Source organism: Diospyros lotus, chromosome 14, assembly GCF_014633365.1.
Source record: "Diospyros lotus cultivar Yz01 chromosome 14, ASM1463336v1, whole genome shotgun sequence".
Taxonomy (NCBI): domain Eukaryota; kingdom Viridiplantae; phylum Streptophyta; class Magnoliopsida; order Ericales; family Ebenaceae; genus Diospyros; species Diospyros lotus.
The window spans coordinates 3,135,221-3,154,634 of NC_068351.1; the positions used below are offsets into that span (position 1 = coordinate 3,135,221).

Consider the following 19,414-nt stretch of genomic DNA (forward strand, 5'->3'; position numbering starts at 1 on the left):
GGCTTTTCAATGAACAATTTTAATAAAAGACAAATGAGGTAAAAATTTAAAACAAATTGAAAGTCTAGACTTAATATATATATATATATATATATAAAATGAAAGTGCCATGCATAATTAAAAACAAGATAAAATTTGGGTTTTTTTTTGGATAATTAACCCCGAAAAAAGGAAGAGTGGTGTGATATATAATATTTTTATAAAAATAAAAATAAATAAAAAGAATTAATATTTTGTAACGGAATGACATGGTATATATGACTTTAGATTAGTCGACTTTTATTAATTAAATAACTTATTTCCATTAAGAAGATATATTCAGTTTTGCATTAATTAAGCATGAATCAGTTTAGAAGGTATTTGGCTCATCTTACATGTAATTAAGGTGTATTTATACATATATATAAGTACACAGCGTGGGAGCCTTTTGTGGTGTTTGAGCTTCAATAGGAGTCAGAGTTGCATGTGTGTGCGTATATTTAGAGAGAGAGAGAGAGAGAGAGAGAGAGAGCATTGATACTCATCAGCTATTTTATACAGTTGTTTGAAAATTCTTTAATGGCTTAGGTTTGCGAGTGGAAGTTTGAGCTCGAAGAAAGTGACAAGTCACACGCACAGCATTACACATTCTGATTCAAGCAGCATACAGCCAATATATACGCCCATCGATACGCTTCTGTATATATATGCAGTAATACACACACACACACACACACACATATATATATATATATGTAAATGAGAGAGAGAGAGAGAGCAGTGGCTTGGCTATATCTATGGCTGAGGGCCTTTGAAAATAAGGGTAAGATAAAGGAGAGAGAAGGCGGAAGAGTTGGCTTAAGAGAGAGTGTGCGTGTGATGATTTTTCTTGCTGTTTTCTTGTGAACCAAACAGGGGTGATAGTAAAAACGGATGTCTAATGAGTAGGAAGAGTCCGAAATCTTGGTATATTTTCTGGGTTTTAAGATTCTGAGATTCAAGATTGTTTTTGGGGTTTTCTTGCTCTTTTGGCACAATCCGGCAGTCTGAGTATAATTTGAATAACTCCAAGGATTTCTCTGTTTGTTTTAGGTTAAACTCTTCGTGCTCTTTTGTTTTATTACTCTTTCTTCTCCTCAAAGCTACCATTTAGCAGTTCATCTTGTAAGCACTCGATCTTATAATTTGCATCATCGTCATCATCATCTTCAAAACCACCTCTGATCTCATCAGATGCAAACCATGTCTGGTGATCATGTCTTCTCAATCCCCTCTTCCATCAAAGGCTTTGCTCAAGAACCCGATTCAAACCCTAACCTTAAACACTCCACTGCTACAGGTGTCAAAAGAAGAAGAAATCTCCCGGGCACACCAGGTAAACCAACCTTCCAATTCTGATTCAGTCTATTCGATCCACGATATAATTAAAGATAGGATTTTTAATGACCTATATATATATATACATATATCTGATTACCTGATCCTTTCTTCTCTTCTCTGATTCATCAGATCCCGATGCTGAGGTGATTGCTCTATCGCCAAAGACCCTAATGGCGACCAACCGATTCATCTGTGAAATCTGTAACAAAGGGTTCCAAAGGGACCAAAACTTGCAGCTTCACCGGAGAGGCCACAACCTGCCATGGAAGCTCAAGCAAAGGACCAACAAAGAAGTCCGGAAGAAGGTGTACGTATGCCCGGAAAAAGGCTGCGTCCACCACAACCCGGCTCGAGCTCTAGGCGACCTCACCGGCATCAAGAAACATTTCAGCCGGAAACATGGCGAGAAGAAATGGAAGTGTGATAAGTGTTCAAAGAAGTATGCTGTTCAATCTGACTGGAAAGCTCACTCCAAGACTTGTGGGACTAGAGAGTATAAATGTGATTGTGGCACATTATTTTCCAGGTACGCATATATATATTGATTCATCATCATCGATCAATTCATCATTCCTTCAATTTCTAGAATCTGTTTAAGTGCGTGCTTCAATTGAAACATGCAGTTTCATGTCAAAGAATTGATCATGTTTCGGTTTGGTTGAATTCAAGTTTCAAACAATAAATTTTGCATTGATTTAAATGAATTGTACGACTGTCCTACAGATGATTATATATATATAGTTGAACTCAAAATATATATACTAATCGCGGCCGATTTGTTTACAGGAAAGATAGTTTCATCACCCACAGGGCTTTCTGCGATGCCTTGGCTGAAGAAAGCGCAAGGTTCAGCTCCGCAACAGCTACAGATGCCAACTTCGCGAACACCGAGGCTGCTCAGCCCAATTTTCACCCAGGGATAGCCGGAATTTCCCAATTTGACGGTGGTTTCGGGCCATTGTACGGCGGTCCGGCGGCCGGGGATTCTTTACTGGAGGAGCAGCAGCAGCAGAACCCCAGATTGTCACTGTGGCTGGACCAGGCAAATTCTCAAATTACTCCCATTGACATTGCGGTGAATTCCGATGCCTTCTCTGATCATTTGGTACAAATGGCAACTCCGAGCATGTTCACCCCGTCATCAATGGTAAACCTCGGAGCCTCCAAAACCACAAGCCCCTCCTCGCTATCTCAACCGGTGGTTTCTCTCCACTCCAACAGCCAGAACCACCACCGGAAACCGACGTCCGAGCCGATGTCGGCCACCGCCCTGTTGCAGAAGGCGGCGCAGATGGGGTCCACGGCGAGCAAGCCCTCGCTCCTGGCCAACAGTTTCGGAGTGATGAATTCATCTTCTCCTTCTTCTTCAAGGGAATCCAGCTTGAACCCTTTGTCCCAGTTCAGAAACGAGCTGCAGCAACAGGATGTTCATAGACAAGCAAGAATTGGGGGTCGCCCCAGTCTGGGCTCATTGACCAGAGATTTCTTGGGCATGGGAGGTGATGAAGATGGTGCAGCTCCATTCTTGCCTCAAGAACTGGCCAAGTTTGCTTCCATGGATTCGGCCATGGGTTTGAGCCATTTCGCCACCACCCATTGAAACCCAAAAATGTTAATTCTCACTTCATTACCATTAACTACACTCTAGTGTGGTTAATAATTTTGGAGCATTGAGAGTAACAAAGCCACCCAATGTTCAGTATCATCCATCACTTGCTACTGTATTTCAATAAATCAACCACCTTGGAATAATTAATGCATGTTAAATTCATTATATATATATATATACGTATATATAGATCAAGATGTGAACTTGTGATTGTCAGATGGTGGTGGTGGATGTCGGAGGCGGACAGAACAAGAGGTGACTTAGGGACTCACCCATGTTGTTTTATTGTTTCATCTCGCATATGTTGTTTATCTGTGTGATAGCCTCTGGTTTCTTATCTTCTCTCTCTCTTGACCCCACCCTCCATCTTGTCAACGTTGGTGGGCTTTAATACAATACATTTTACAAAGCCCCATATTTTTAGTTTTTGAATTTTGTATTTATTTTAGTATTAGGTGACCTCATAAAATTCTATTAATGTATATTACATTAGTTTATTATTTAGACGATTGCTATTGATATTTAATATCACACTTTTATATATATTAGTGTATTATATTATACATATAAGAGTTGGGGGATGATTGGGCTCATGCTCTCCCATTGATTTTGTTTATGTCAAAAAATATTATATTAGTTAACGTAAATTACATAATAATTTTGTTATATTATATGTCTAATCAATAAAAATTTATAATATATTAATATAATTATTCCGACATTTGCAATTTCAGTTATATAACATATGCTACTAAAAGTAATTATTCAAGTGCTATATTGTCCCAAACTAATAAGTTCACATCTGAAAAGATAAATTTGGTGCAGTGCCTTTGAAGCCATCAGCCCATCACTCTAGGCCTAGAACTAAAAGGGCGGCTTTTGGCTTTCTGATGCACTTTATTCTGCAAAAGGAGAAGTATTGGGGAAAGATATTGGAAAACCTTCTGGAAGCTTAACTTTTACACAATCTTTGCATGGTTACACAATCTTCCATTTCAAAAATTATAACACTTTAAAAATTAAAATTGTTTCTAATTTGGGCTTAGTTGGGCCTCTAGTTTTCTTGTTCATAACTGATTTGGGCCACAGGCCCTTTACTATTCTTGATGTACCACAAGTATGGTGGTTTAGCAAACTGATATTGTAGTTGGGCCTGTGAGGCCCAACTGGACTCTCAGCCTACAAACCTATAAAAAGCCCACAATTTTCGATAAAAAAAACTAGAGATGTCAAAAGGGCCGGCCCGGCCCGAGTCGGCCCACGAGCTTTTTAAAAGGGTCGGACCGGCCCTTTTACTAAAAGGGCCGGGCCCGGGCCCTTTTTCCATTGATAGGGCCGGGCCTGGCCCACGACCCCCCTACAACGGGACCGGGCCAGCCCGTGGGCTAGAGGGCCGGGCCCTTAGCCCACAGGGCCTAGTGGGCCGGGCTCGGTGGGCCCGACCATTTTTTTCTTTTTTTAAAAATAATACATATAATATATACATATATAAATATCAAAATAATACATATATAAAAATCATTTTTTTTCTTTTTAAAATATTTTATATCTTAATTCTTAAGTTTTAAATATTATTTCATCATTTTATATTTCAAAATTCTATATGCCCTATAAATTTTCTTATGAATTGATATGAAAAATAATGTACATATAAAAAAGAGAATGTTTATTTATAATTTAAATATATAAAAAATTTAACTTAAAAATTTTAAATAAATTGATGGTTATTATTTATATATATTGAGAAATTAAATTTTTTTAGTATCCAATATCAATAATTACTAAAGAATAATAAAATTAAAAAAAAAAAAGAGTAAGGGCCCAACGGGCCACGGGCCGAGCCCTTAGATGGGCCGGGCCGTGGGCCCAATTTCTTTGGCCCAGCCCATTTGAACAGTAACAGGCCGGGCCAAAGCCCAACCCGTCCCGACCCTTTTGACACCTTAAAAAAAACTCTAGAAAATTCATCTTCTTACTAATAATTCTTTAATTATTTTTTAACTTAATCAAAATAATTATTTAATAATAATCATAAACATTTGGAAACAGGTGACAGTTATTTTATTTTCCCCAAGGTTATTATTCTTATGTAATATTTACCAAAATAAGTAAAAAAAAATTCGATAATGGTATTTTCCACGTGGATAGTTAACCAAAGACTCATTGTCCACGTGTTTCCCACTCATTGGGTCAAGTAACGTGGAGGGACCTGTAAATCCCTGGACGCATACAGGCAAACCATTCCCTGCAAAAACAAGTTTAGTAAACATCGACTCATCGAGTTCTTCGGTCCCTCCAAACGAAGAAGAGATTTGGAGAGAAAGAAACAGTGAGAGAAGATGAATCTGCTAGGGCTTGCGTCGCCCATGGATTTGGTAGCGTGGAGGGGACTCGTCTTCACAGCGTTCATCCTCAACTTTGTCTTCGCCTGCCAGTTCCTCCTCCTCCAGCCACTCGTCTCTGCCCTAGGTAACACTTCGACGTTTTATTTTTCTTCAACCTCCGATCTATTCTTCTTGAATTTCACATTGATTTCGCGCCTCTACATGTGTTCATAATGTGCGTGCATGTTGTGTATATGTATATGCGTGTGTTGAACCTTAGCAAGACTGGAAAGTTCGAAGATTGGCCTTGGTTAGTCTGCAGTCTTTCTATTTTGTTTATTTGTTGAATAATGAGATTAGGGACCATATTTTCGTAAGTTATTGGTCTATTTCTCCATTTATTTGACGAGTTGTGTAAGGAGTGGATCATATCGTGGCGCTGGAATTTTGGGATTTCCTTAATTTAGTATAGCCTGGTTTCTATTCGGATTTTGAGTCTTCTCTGTCAATGAAAATCTAATGCCTACGGCCTAAACAACTGGAGTTAAAAGAATGTTGAGAGTCTCTTCTTGTCTTCTCCAACTTTGGATGTTCTGGCCGGAATCAACCATTGTTAATGCCTTATTCCCGGGTATAATGTGAGAGTTAATTGATCTCTGGCGATTTTTTCTGGCATTCCTTTGTGAATCATCGGACTCAAATATGTGTCCTTTCTCCTATTTTCCAGTGAACATTACACTGCATCGCAAGATGACAGCTTCTGTGAAACAAACATTAAACGTGAAGGTTTTCACGTGTGCGATGTAACTAAACTTTAAAGCTAGAGAAAAAAAAAGGGGTTTTAGAAAAAAAAAACATAATTAATGGGCCTCCTAAGAAATTTTTACTAGAAACAGAAGAAACTGTGTAGAAACATAAATAAAACCAATGATAGAATGAAATGAAGATATAGAAAATGTCAATTTGAATGTGTGCCAGTAGACAGGCAACTGTGCATGTGGTCTCATATGTTCATTTTCCCGCACGAATCAGTTTGTGTGGTGCAACATGTGATATTCCCTTTACTAGTTTTGTAGTTGGCCTCGGGCTTCTCAACTAGAAAATTCAAATTTGAAATGTGGCGGTTGGGTAGATGAATGAAATAAACTTGTGCATATAAACTACTATCTATTTCACCCTTTTGAGATAGTAGGACTTTTCCTCTAGACATTAAGCTTTAATTCTGTTTTCTGCCTTTCTTTTCATTCAAGAGCCTTGTTGTGGAACGGAAAGAATTTTTGAACTTAGATGCTTGGTGCGTTCATCATGGTATGTGTTGCAAATTTATGATTCAGGTTTTTCATGTATATATAGGGGTATATTTTTTTATTAGTCTGATTTATGAGGGATTTTAATCCAGAACAATTTTCTTGAGTTTCCAAACATAAATATAGTGCCTTTGAATTAGACACATACTTCCTGCCATCATCCTTGGAAATTCCACTGGCTTTTGGTGACATATATTGTGGATATGCAGATGGGAAACCTGGTGATGCTGCTGAGTTGTTTGAGAGAGTTACACAAAGTGTAAAGGTGAAACGATATAGTGAGGCTCTTGATGATCTAAATGCTGCTATAGAAGCAGATCCAACACTTTCAGAAGCATATTGGCATCGTGCATCTATACTTCGTCAGCAGTGCAGGTTGTCATTTGGATGTTCTGTTTCCCTGTTCTGACAAAATTTCAATTTTGCACCTTCTACTAAGTATATTTTTCGTTAGAAAGTTATGAAATTCAACTCTTGATATCCATATATTTTCAGAAATTATTAATGAGATTCGGAACAACTGTACAAACAAAAAGAAAAAGGAAAAAGGAAAAAGGGAGTGATGTCCATAGATTTTCTTTGATATTGAGTTTCTTTTTCTGTATGCAACAGAGAAAGAATAAGTAAGAAAAGCAATGCCAAAAAGAGAACCTTGACAACTACTCTCATGGACACATCAATGGAAAAAGACAAAATTGTATCTAAGAGGGAACATCCTCCAGTAACTACAAAAATAAGGAAATGAGAATAGTTCATTTTAACTAAAGAACTGTCTTATGATGCCCTCAAAGGTTATGCAATTACAATCAGACCAAATAAAACATAAGATACAATGAGGAGTAATTATTGAAGTGGATCTCAACCTATTCCTAGGACAAGCCTTGCCTTGTGCCAAGCTCTTAAGAGCTTCAACATGATAGCCAGCATGATGCATTCAACCCTACAAATTAGAGAACAATAAACTCCAAGGACATCTATCCATAATTATTCTGGCACTTCCTCCTTCTAGATATCACTTGCATGCATCTCCTATGTGTTTAAGCTTGATTGAGATTACATGCTAAGATCACTTCAAATCGTCTTCTACTTTATCTTACAGTGTGTTGGTCTTTTTTTATTTTTTATTTTTATGTTTCATTTCATAACATTTTTATAGAAACCTCATGCTTGTGAGGTTGGTCCATTCACATTCAAAAACATATTGAATTGCTTCTCTCTCTCTCTCTCTCTCCCTCCCCCTCCTTTAATATCTGATTGGAAAACTATATGATTCAGGCAATTTTTGGCTAATGTAGATATGAGGAGTCAGAGAAGAACTATAGAAAGTTTCTTGAGATGAAACCAGGAAATTCTGTTGCAGAGAAGGAACTTTCTCAATTATTACAGGCTCAAACTGCACTTGAGACAGCCATGACTCTCTTTGATTCAGGCGACTTTATAAAGCCAATGGATTACATTGATAAAGTCGTCCTTGTATTTTCTCCTGCCTGTTCACAGGTATTGACTTGGCCATCTTGATCAAGCTTATTTTCATGAATGCTGTTAATATTGGAGTTTGATGAGTTGAGGCTTAGTATGGGAAATAATAGAAGTGCATCTTTGATGCAGGCTAAACTTCTTAAGGTGAAGCTTTTGTTAGCTGCTAAAGATTATTCAAGTGTCATCTCTGAGACAGGATATATTCTTAAAGAAGATGAGAACAATTTGGAGGCCTTATTACTACGTGGTCGTGCATACTATTATTTAGCTGATCATGATGTTGCTTCAAGGTTTGTCTGATGCCAGAGGTTGAGCTAATCTAACATCATCAAACCCTTCTCTGGGAGTGTTTTGTTGGGGGGGGGGGGGGGGTTGTGTGTGTGTTTTAGAAGAAAGAAACAGTAAAATATCAACACTTAATCCCACTAGTTGAGTTCCTAACATTTTTTAATCTTCTTCAGGCATTTCCAGAAAGGTCTACGTTCAGACCCAGAGCATACTGAGCTGAAGAAGGCATACTTTGGATTGAAAAATTTGCTGAAGAAGACTAAAAGTGTAAGCTTGATAAGCTTTTCTAGGTTTTCAATAAGGCCATCTATTTTATGTTGTTATCATCTTCAGACCTTAATTTTCTTCATGTCTTTATTTTTTGAGTGCAGGCAGAAGACAATGCAAATAAGGGCAAACTGCGTCTTGCAGTGGAGGACTATAGAGCAGCCCTTGCACTGGATCCAAATCATCTTGCACATAATGTACAGCTGCATCTTGGTTTGTGTAACATCTTGGTTAAGCTTGGTAGGGGAAAGGATGCTGTAGATAGTTGCACAGAAGCACTTAACATCAATGGGGAACTTGTTGATGCTCTACATCAGGTTTCTTTTCTTGTTTCTTTCCTCCAGTGAACTTCTAAAAGCAAATTTATAGGACTTTGTGTGCATTGAGATATGTGGAAATGGATTCAATTGAAAAGATGCCTTCTCTCTGAATGAGCATTTGTTGTTGAGGATCCTTACTGCTTTGAAGGTGTTTGACTGGAGAATATGTTTTTCAGAGGGGTGAAGCAAAACTTCTGATAGAAGATTGGGAGGGAGCTGTTGCAGATCTAAAAGCTGCAGCTGAAAATTCACCTCAGGTATGAAATGTGACCATAATCTGCAGCAAAAAACTTCTAATTTATGATTTGAAAACATAATTTGGAGAATTCTTCAGTTGCCTCTCCTCTGCTTATTTTCTACCTGATGGTCCTTATGATCTGTGACCATGAACTGCTCTACGGTCTGATTATCAGGAATTTAGATGACCAGCATGTTCATTCTCATTAGTTTCTGGTTGTTTCTCTTGTTTTTTTTCAGATAGAACGAGTGGGTTGGGCGTAGCTTTGTTGTTTTCTTCAATTTTCTTCTTTTTTTTTTTTTTTTTAAATCTATTAGTGAGCTTTGGGTTTGATTTGAAGTATTATTAAATGAGGCTTCATGATCACTGGTTTACTAGCTTGCACGAGGGGATTAATGAACATTCTCTTGAATGCGCACACCAAGACTGGGCGAGGGTTACCTATTCCTCACTGCTCATTTTCTTTTTGTCATTTTGTGTAGCATGATAAGACCTTTCCTCTGCTTATTGCTTTTCCATCCATATCCTATTGTATTTTGATTGGTAGCATTTTTAGAGAAGATCAAAATAATTGTTACTTGGTTAGTTTACTAAGGGCTCTGATTCTTGTTATATTTTTATTGATCTGAAATGATAAAGCATCGAGGCAATTGTTACTCATGTCAAGTTGGGTAACGTGAATATTCTGCTAGCTGCATCTATGATATTCTTGACATGTTGTATGAGCCAGCTTGATCTGATTGTATTATTTTCTACTAAGCTTCTTTGTAATAATGCTTTCACTATTCTTTGTCTTGGAGGGGCAGAACGAGTTAAGCAATATGTCTGATGCAAGACAGTCTTAAGATGGGGGAACCAAAATTTCTATTGCGTGTGGGCCTAACAACAAAAACAACAACCACAAGCCTTAATCCTACTAGGTGGGGTTGGTTACATGAATTTTTGACCTCCAACCATTTGTAGCCGTTGCCATATCCTCCACAAGGCCATTATAGCCTATGTCATTTTTAAGTGTTTTTCATCAAAGTTTCTTTGGTCTTTTTCTTCTTCTTTTGCTCTAGATGTGTCTACCAGTCTTTTTTTCACATGTTCAAACCATTGTAATTATGCATGGCCTGAAAATGCAAAATAAGCTCATCATAATTTAGCAGTTGAAATTTTGTACTTGCAGTCATTTAGCTGCTGGTATTGCTGAAAGAAATTAAAAATTTAGTGGTTTAATGTATGTGCCTGACTAGTTTATTTTTTTATATTTATTTCTTCTAAATCATAAACCTGTATGGTTTTGGAAGTAATACCTAATCTGCCTGCAGGATATGAATATTCGAGAAACATTGATGAGGGCTGAGAAATCTTTGAAATTGAGCCAACGCAAGGATTGGTATAAGATTTTAGGAATTTCAAAGACTGCATCAGTATCAGATATTAAAAAGGCTTACAAGAGACTGGCTTTGCAGTGGCACCCTGATAAGAATGTTGACAACAGAGAAGAGGCAGAGGCCAAATTCCGAGAAATAGCCGCTGCATATGAGGTTTGATAAATTTAGTTCCTTTGATCTGTGTTTCCTAACAATTTGTTCTTGCTCACATGCTGTTTGCGATCTGAGGTTGCACATACATTTTATGTTTAAGTCACAAAAGTTTCTTTGGTATTCAAGATTTGTTAGTCCACCAAAAATTTGTTACTTTATCCCAGTCTGTCTGCTTACTTGAAGTCATAAAGCTAGTGAGCTAACATATCACTCCCAGTCATAAGCAGAACCTAAGCTTTAGCAGAATAAAATATATCCCCTTTTGTTTAAGGTTTCTTACTCCTTGCACTCCATGAGGTTTTGGAATTTACAGTGACCTCTATTTTTGACTATAGTTGCAAATGTCCTCTCCTTAAGCCTTTGTTTGGGAGATGGGTGGGGTGGACGGAACAATAGATAACAGAATGGAATATAAGGGTAAGGAAAGCACTATAAAGTTTGTTACCCTCTCACTGTTTGAGAAGAATAAAATGTAAATGAGCGTAATATAACTTATTTTATTTGGATGTAGAATGGAAGAGGACGGAATGGTAAAAAGGGGAAAATTAAGTTACTATTATTCCCCCAATTCACTTTTAAAAGAGATATACAAAAATTGTTATAAATATCAAATCATTAGAACAATATTTAAAAATTAAAGTAATAATATGTACATATGAATGGAAGGTACAAAAATTGTTATAAATGTTGATGTGCAAACCTGTAAAATAACGTTCTCTAAGGGCAATGTTAATTTAGTTTAAAAATAATTATATGATTTTTTTAGATTAAGGACAATATTAGATTTTTATAAAAAAAATAAGGATAATATAGTAAAAACAGTGAGAATATTTAAAAATGTTTTCTCTTCCCCCTCCTTACACCCTGAATCGGGGTGTAAGGAAAATAGAGTTACGGGAGGGGAAGGGAGTGTGTCAGTACCCTTCCCTCCCCTTCCATTCCATTATGAAACTCTCCCAAACAACATAAAGAGTCTTCCTTCCCTTCCCAAACACCTGGCTTTTCACTTTATAGTCTTTTGGTTTTGTCCTTGATTTTACTATTTTAGGATATGTTTATCCAATTGGGTGGGGATTAGGTGAGGCCAGATGCACGAAAGACTTGTAAAGCACTGGAAACTATTCCAGTCTTTGTTTGAATTGTTTTGGTTCAGTTCCATTATAGTATTTGTTCCGTATTGGGTTTAAAAATTAATCAATCTAACGATTTTGGTTTGTTTCAGTTAGGTTAAATTCTTAAACCATTTTCTAGACCCAAACTGACCCAGATTGAGGTAGGTCGCTTGCATTACTATATATATAATTTATGTATCGTTTCTTACTTTTTCAAAATTGAGCAAATAATCTCATGTGTTGTGACTTGGTCAATGTTTTATTTTGATAAAGTTTTTTTAAAAAATAACTTCAATTCATGAAAACATGGTTTGGTCACTTGGAATTGAACCCACATACTTGACAACCAAACTGAACCAACTTGGATTGGATCCTCATCCAATTCCAACATTAGTCCAGTTTCCCCATTGTATGCATGCATGTTCTCTATTATTCAATTGTGCAACAACAACAATAACAGCTCCATGCCTTAATCCCACGAGGTGGGGATAGTGTCAAATTATGCAATCAGGCATTTATCTTTAATGGTTTTTACACATGGTAAAACCTTTGCTTCCTTAGCTGATATCCTTCTGATTGCTAAAAGTTTCATGCTTTACTGTCCTTTGACAGGTTCTTGGAGATGAAGAAAAACGAACCAGATACGACAGAGGGGAAGACATTGAAGACATGGGTATGGGTGGTGGTGCTGGATTTAACCCCTTCGGTGGTGGGGGGCAGCAGTTCACATTTCACTTTGAAGGAGGGTTTCCTGGTGGTGGATTTGGTGGATTTCATTTCTGAGCTTCGTCCTGTAGCTGAGTTCAGCATTCGTAATATTCAGAAAGGTGGTCAAGAGGGCTGCTGTTTTCTATAATTGCAGGACACGCTTATTTGACTCTATATGTCGGGTTCGTGGTGGTGAAACTGTTGCAGGCCAGATTATTGCTACAAGAAAGTCATGACTATTTGAAGAGGTTTTGCTGTGGAATGAGAGAATTCATTGTATACAACTCATTTGAAAATGGGATTTATCACCATTCAACTTTTGTAATAGGTTTTTCTGGACCCCAGTAGGCGTTGGGATCGAATTGAGTTATACCAAATTTTATTTTGTGTCAAATGAAAAGCTATTTAGAAGATTTCACAATTAGCTATTTCTTCTATTGCCCCTTTCCTTCTTACCAATCTACTAAGCTGAATGTCACAAAAAATAAGCTTGATGCCTGGCTACAATCAGAACAACCATGCAGGAAGAGAGAAAACATGCCCGAGTTGCTGTGTGTTCTTATTGATAGCAGCAAAAAGAGAAGGGGAAGAAAAGAGAAGGGACGCCCACTTTGTTGGCTTCTTTGGACGCCTTCGGGCTTCAGCTGAACTTCTATTTCATCGTGCAGTATGGATTAAACTGGGGTGTTTGTGAGAATGAGAAACAGTTAGGTAGGTTGTTCTGTAAAAGAATTGGGTCTTCATTGAGTGGGGTGAGATGGGAATTTGGAGGTGACTAGTGCGTGTGGTTAGGTGAAAGGATGAGCCGAAGAGTTGTGCGCTTTGAAACCCCATTAATTCATGAATTTGGCATACCAATCCTGATGAGCTGTTCTGCTCCTCTGTGGTGATCTTTCTTTTCAATCACGTCCTTCGCCAACACCTCACTGCTTAGCCTATCTTGTGCCTGATGTTTCTCTTGGAGGTTCTTTCTTGCATCATAGTCATGTTAGAAAGAATGTCAATGGTTTTAGGGTCAAGCAAAGCACCACTTGGATTCCAATTCCCTTGGGAGCTAGATCTGCAACCATTCACTCACCAAGTGATTTTTGTCTTTTAGATAAGAGAGTAATCTATCTGCGTCTGTAGATTCTTAAAAAGTTGCTTTTCATGATTGCTGGCTGAAATTTCCATCAAAAGATTCAACCAGAATGAGCCTGGTACCAAGTGAATGAAATAGCCAGGGGAGAGAGTAACAGAGGGGCACCGGTTTTGCTCAAAAAAATTATTCATTCAATGAACACATAGCAGTAGCAGAAAGCCTCTTGTCTCGAAGGATAAAAAAAAAAAAAAAAAATCAAACACACAAATTCAGGGCTGCAACAAAAGAGCTTAGAAAGGTCACTGCACTCAGAGCATGGTGAATCACTGGCATTGCACCAGAAGCTTGAACTGAGGCATCGGCAGTGGACACTGGAGTAGATGGGGACTCTTTCACAGGCTTTGATGGTGCTGGAGCAGGCGCAGGCGATGGAGTTACGAAGAAGCGCCTTGGAAGGAGAACCTGGTCCACCGCATATACTGCTAGGTGCCCATTGGTATAAACTGTGTTGGATACTGTTGTATTCACAAATCCACTTGTTAAATTCACCTGGCTCCCCGATATGGTTACGTTTAGCGGGTACTCAACTTTAGTACCGGCCTCTGTGCTCACCGGGTTGCTCACGGTTTGGAACTCGGGGAGGGAAAAGTACGAAGATATGAGATGGAATTTAACGAGCTGGGACTTTTGGTCATCATTGTATGCGTTCAGAGCGCCTGCTGAGAGGTTACCAAAGGCATAATCATCAGGGGCGAATACAGTGAGGCCTTGGCTTGATGTGTTGAGCTGCGTGTAAATGTCGCTGTCCATCTTCGTGCTCCTTAGAAGGCGAATGAAGGTAGTGAAGTGGCCAGCCTTCTCAAGGATTGCAGTGATGTTAGGTGGACCTGATGATGCTGGACCTGGTGCCATAGACTGAACCACTGGGGGAGGCAGAGCGACAGGAGCCTGTGCCGGTGGGGGAGCTGCCGGAGCCTGTGCGGGAGGCTGAGAAAGAGCAGTGGAGCAGCAGAGGAAGATTAGTAGTAGTTGTAATGGTGAGAAAAGTTGCTTCACCATCTTCATGGAATTTTTTTTTTTTTTGAATATTGTGGGCTGAACAAAAGCTTAATTTGAAGTGAAACTGAATGGTTGTGTGGGATATGCTGCACTGGAGTTGGGTTTTTATTGTGTGGGGTAAGATGGGAAGTGAATGTAAAGTTAGGTAAAAAAGTTTCTCTTATATGTTGGCAAGAGAAATTCATGCCATAGCTATCTGTTTAAGGTAGAGAGAAAAGAGAGAAGTGAGGTGTTGATGGTGCTGAAGCTGCTACTGCTTTGCTTCAGAATTGGGGGAAAACAGCAGAGAGTCTGTTGATTGAGCTTTTGTGGATACAGTTGAATGATCTCTATTTTGTAGTGCTTTCTACAGCCTCAAGAAGAAATCTTTTCCTTCAAAATATGGGTTAAAGTATCAGATCAATTTGATGGTGACCAAGAACTTGCTAGGATTAATCAGTTTGGACACTTTATTCATCTAATTACAGCATAAGCTGAGCAATGGAACATCGCCAATTTCACGCCAACTTTAGTAATCATTGCAAATTGGAACTCAGTTTCTTGGGATTACCGCCCTTGCGCGATCACTTATCACTTGTGTTCTTGATTTCGACAGAAAAGTTAAATCGTAGGCGAGTTTTTGGCCCTTGCTTAGGCCGAGTATCAAACTCATGACCTATTGGTACTAACCTTATCGTATCACTTGTCCGTCACTTGAACTATGCTCTAGGGACAATTGGAACTCAGTTTCTTGATTTAGTAAGATCTTAATCTAAATCAAGGGAAAAAATAGTGACATTTTCTTAATTCTGTAAGTTGTATGAGTTGACAAAATGAAGCAGAACAGCATCCATTATTTGATATTGGTTGTTTTGATTATTCCTTGCAATTTTAAGTTTCCCAGGAGACCGAAATAGATCGCTGGCTTCTGTTTGAGAAGATGGAGTTTGTTTGTTCACATGACGAAGGAAGGACATATTGTGCTCCGCATTAATGAAGACTTAGCACACAAGAGAGTTTTCTAGGATTTCATAATTCATTGGGCATGGTTGAATAATTCATTGGACCGAGTTGGCTACAGTGCAAAAGGTTAACTAGATGAAGCAACTATTATATGATTCATATCATGGGCTGCAAATAGGCGGCTAAGGGAATTATGATGCACAAATTAGACTTCTACTCTTCTTATTTTTTGCTGATAAAATTAAGCAATTCTTATGTTTTAAGTTTGGATTCTGCAAACTGAAGTCTTGCATTTCGATTATATCAGAAAGGTTCTGCTAACAAATTTGCATAGTAAGTGGTTTTGGAAACATGTAGTCGCCAAGTGATCAATTGAATGAGATGAGTTGCCAATCCGCACAAGAATGCTCTTATCTTGTTTGTTGTCGAAATTTATCCATTAAATCCAGCAGGTTAAAGGAAAGAACTAACTTTATGGACTTTCATTTTTTGCAGCATAACAAGAAGCAAGATCAATTGGTCTCAGTTCTGGCCATGATTTTGGAAAGAGAGATAAGAGAGTTTACTCAGAAAATATCAACTTGATACAAGTGAAAACAGTACATTATAGAAGACGAGGCACAATCAATATCAAACAGCAAGCCACTCAAGGGAATAAAGATAAGGCTGCAATAAGAAAGCCAGCAAAAAGGATTGCATTCAGGGCATTGTGAATCTCTGGCATTGCACCGGAAGCCTGAGCTGAGGCATCTGCAGTGGACACTGGAGGCGGTTGATCCGTTTTATCGGGCTTGGAAGGTGCAGATGCAGATGCAGATTCAGATGAAGATGAAGATGCAGATGTAGATGCAGTTGCAGTTGAAGGCGCCGATTTAGGTGATGGAGCTCCTGAAAAATTTAATGGAAGCAGCACCTTATCCACCTGATATACGGCTAGCTGGCCATCAGAATAAATTGTGCTGGATACTGTTGTATTAACCAGTCCAGTTGTTAACTTCACGTCATTCCCTGATACCGTTACATTTAGCGGGTATTCGCCAGTACTCCCAGCCTCTGTGTTCACGGGGTTGCTCACAGTTTGGAACTCAGGTTGGGAAAGGAAGGAAGAGATGAGATGCAATTTTATGAGCCGGGCCTTCTGCTCGTTGTTGAATGAGTTTAGAGAACCTGCTGAGAGCTTGGAAAAGGCCTTATCAGTTGGGGCAAATACGGTTAGGCCTTGGCTTGAGTCGTTGAGCTGTGAGGTAATCACACTATCCATGTTTGTGGTCTTGAGTAGGCGAATTAAGGTGGAGAAGTGAGCGGGCTTCTCAAGGATTGCAGTGATGTTTGGCGGACCTGATGGTGCTGGACCTGGCGCCAGTGGAGCTTTAGGTGGAGGCTGAGCTACTGGAGCTTGCGGTGGAGGCTGAACAACGGGAGGTTGTGCTGGAGGCTGCACAACAGGAGCTTGTGCTGGAGACTGAGCAAAACTCGTGGGGAAGCAGAGAAAGATCATTAAGAGTGGTAACACAGAGAAAATTTGATTCAACATGTTTTTGGACTTTCTTCAGGTATGTGTAGAATGGGAAGAAGTACTGCTTTAAGATGAAAATGGAGAAGAGTTGTGTGGGAAATGTGGTAAGGGAATTCGGCTTTTATGGAGCGAAGTGAGTTTGAAGTTAGGTAAGACAGTTGCTTTTTATGGTAGCAAGATAAATTCATGGCGTATCCATCTCTGTAAGGTATAGAGAATAGAATACAGAGAAGTGAGGTGATGAACCATTTTCTAGCTGATTGAAGTTTTTGTGCACGGCTGCAAGTTCAGTTCGGTTCAATTCTAAGTTAAATCATCTTCAGGAACAAATTGGCCTGGATTGAGGTTGTTTATCTGTTGATTCTTACTTGTTTGAAGTTTTGCAAGAATGCCATTTATGTCGTTATTTGTTCAATGTTTTATTTCAATAAAATTAGTATAATCTCTACTCCTGAAAACACAGTTTGGGCTTAGAATTGAACCCACATACATACTAGAGTCCTGAACTGAACCAACTTGGTTTGGTTCCATCCCCACACGGGTCCGGTTTCCCATTGTATGCATATATGTAGCAACAACAATTCCATGTCTTGGGTTTATTTTTAATGCGTTTTTCAGTTGGTAAAACGTTTGCTTCCTTAGCAGATACCCTTCTGATTGCTAAAATGATTATCGCCATTTAGCTTTTGCAATAACGACCCCACTAGGCCTTGGGATCCGACTGAGGTATATCGAATGGACAGCAATTTAAAAGATTTTGGCTTTAGCTATTTCTTCCATTGCCCCTTTGCTTCTGGCAAGTCTACTGAGCACAATGTCACAATAAGCATAAACCCCAGAAAAGAAGCTTTTATGCCTGGCCACAATGAGCACAACTTTAGTAAATTCGTTTACATTACACTATTGGACAGAGCAGTGAGGTGTTACCATCCAGCTTGAAGAGAAAAAACATGCCGTAGAAGCTGTATGTTCTCATTTATAGCACAAAAAATTTAGAAATAAGGAATGAAAAGATTAAGAATGCCCAATTATGTGGCTTCTTTGGAGACTTCTGCTGAAATTTCTTTTCATTATGCAGTATGGATTAAACAACTGAATTGATAATGAAAAAGAGGATGGTTAGGTAGGTTGTTTTGTAAAATAAATAGATCCTCATTGAGTGAGGTGAGATGGGAATTTAGAAGTGATGAGTGTCTATTGTCAAGTCAAAAGATGTGTTCCGACTTTTTGAGAGTAACTGTCACTATTTAAAGAGCTCCACTATAGAGTCAAAGAAGATCACAGAGAGATTTACAAAAAGAGGTAAAAAGTCAAAATTGCCCCCGCCCCTGCTTCTCTTCTCTCCCCTCCCATGGACGCTGCCCTAGCCTTGCCATCGCCCTCGCCTCGCCTTGTCGTTTCGCCTCGCCTCTGTTGTCTTGTTGCCATCGCCACCTCGCCTCACCTGATTGTATTTGCATCTTCAGCGACGATCGGCGAGATGAGGTGAGGGCGGCGATGAGGCCAGGCAAGCGACTATGGGAGGGGAGATGAGAAAAACATGGCAATTGCAATCCATAGGAGGGGGAGGGAGAAAACAGGGCGTGTAAGCAACGCTGCCCGGATATCCCAACCGCCCGGTCTATCCGAACGAGAGCGCCTACATGAGAGAAGAGAAACAAACACAAGACAAAAATACCCTGGCATGCATACATACGAAAAATACAACAGCGGAAGCAAAATAATATACATGCACGCCTACAAGTACCCTGCTGGAACAGCAGTCAAGGAGTATATAAAAATATACAGACACCTGTGCCAACGATAAAAGATACAAGGAACAACCGGGCACAGTCAAAAATGAGAGTCAGAACTCTTAACAAAACATCAGAGAAAACGGGGGCAGCTAACTGTACACCCTACCGACACGGCTGGCTACTAGGTGGCACGGTCCTCGCCCTCGACTTTAGCCTTACCCTTACCTGGAATGATGGAAAGCAAGGTGAGTCGCAAGACTCAGCAAGTTTATATGAAAAGAAAGGCTGTAAACGAAACAGAAGAGAAGATCACCCCAAATATAAACCCACATGTACACACAAGTCATGTGACGCAACAACGCAACAGTGCCGCATAATAAAACATATACCGGTCCTTGGGGCCCACATAGAACACCTGGCACCCAAGTCCCATACCAACATGCCGCTGCCCTGAAAGGCAACATAAATCACCACAAACCTGTGCGCACTATCCCGGGTCGGTACTCCCGTCACCCGTATCCCTGTCGGTACTCTCGA

The 19,414-nt window shown here is 39.2% G+C and overlaps 4 protein-coding genes across 4 annotated transcripts; 2 read left to right on the forward strand and 2 right to left on the reverse strand.

Moving 5' to 3' along the window:
- The first annotated feature begins 484 nt into the window (after positions 1 to 484).
- Positions 485 to 3,139, forward strand: LOC127791228 (zinc finger protein JACKDAW-like). Its single transcript, XM_052321083.1, has 3 exons — positions 485 to 1,354; positions 1,489 to 1,885; positions 2,146 to 3,139. Exons 1-3 carry the CDS (start codon positions 1,213 to 1,215, stop codon positions 2,957 to 2,959), a joined length of 1,353 nt encoding a protein of 450 aa, XP_052177043.1. The 5' UTR covers positions 485 to 1,212; the 3' UTR covers positions 2,960 to 3,139.
- Positions 3,140 to 5,209: 2,070 nt separating this feature from the next.
- Positions 5,210 to 12,985, forward strand: LOC127791068 (dnaJ protein P58IPK homolog). The gene is made up of 9 exons (XM_052320813.1): positions 5,210 to 5,437; positions 6,809 to 6,974; positions 7,895 to 8,096; positions 8,208 to 8,368; positions 8,540 to 8,633; positions 8,738 to 8,950; positions 9,130 to 9,210; positions 10,505 to 10,723; positions 12,448 to 12,985. Exons 1-9 carry the CDS (start codon positions 5,308 to 5,310, stop codon positions 12,616 to 12,618), a joined length of 1,437 nt encoding a protein of 478 aa, XP_052176773.1. The 5' UTR covers positions 5,210 to 5,307; the 3' UTR covers positions 12,619 to 12,985.
- Positions 12,986 to 13,879: 894 nt separating this feature from the next.
- On the reverse strand, positions 13,880 to 14,683 carry LOC127790114 (fasciclin-like arabinogalactan protein 12). Its single transcript, XM_052319406.1, has one exon. The coding sequence runs from the start codon at positions 14,681 to 14,683 to the stop codon at positions 13,880 to 13,882; it is 804 nt and encodes a 267-aa protein (XP_052175366.1).
- A 1,588-nt stretch (positions 14,684 to 16,271) lies between these two features.
- Positions 16,272 to 17,159, reverse strand: LOC127790115 (fasciclin-like arabinogalactan protein 11). The gene is made up of 2 exons (XM_052319407.1): positions 17,080 to 17,159; positions 16,272 to 16,977 (listed from the first exon to the last, which is right to left on the reverse strand). Exons 1-2 carry the CDS (start codon positions 17,157 to 17,159, stop codon positions 16,272 to 16,274), a joined length of 786 nt encoding a protein of 261 aa, XP_052175367.1.
- Between the last annotated feature and the right edge of the window lie 2,255 nt (positions 17,160 to 19,414).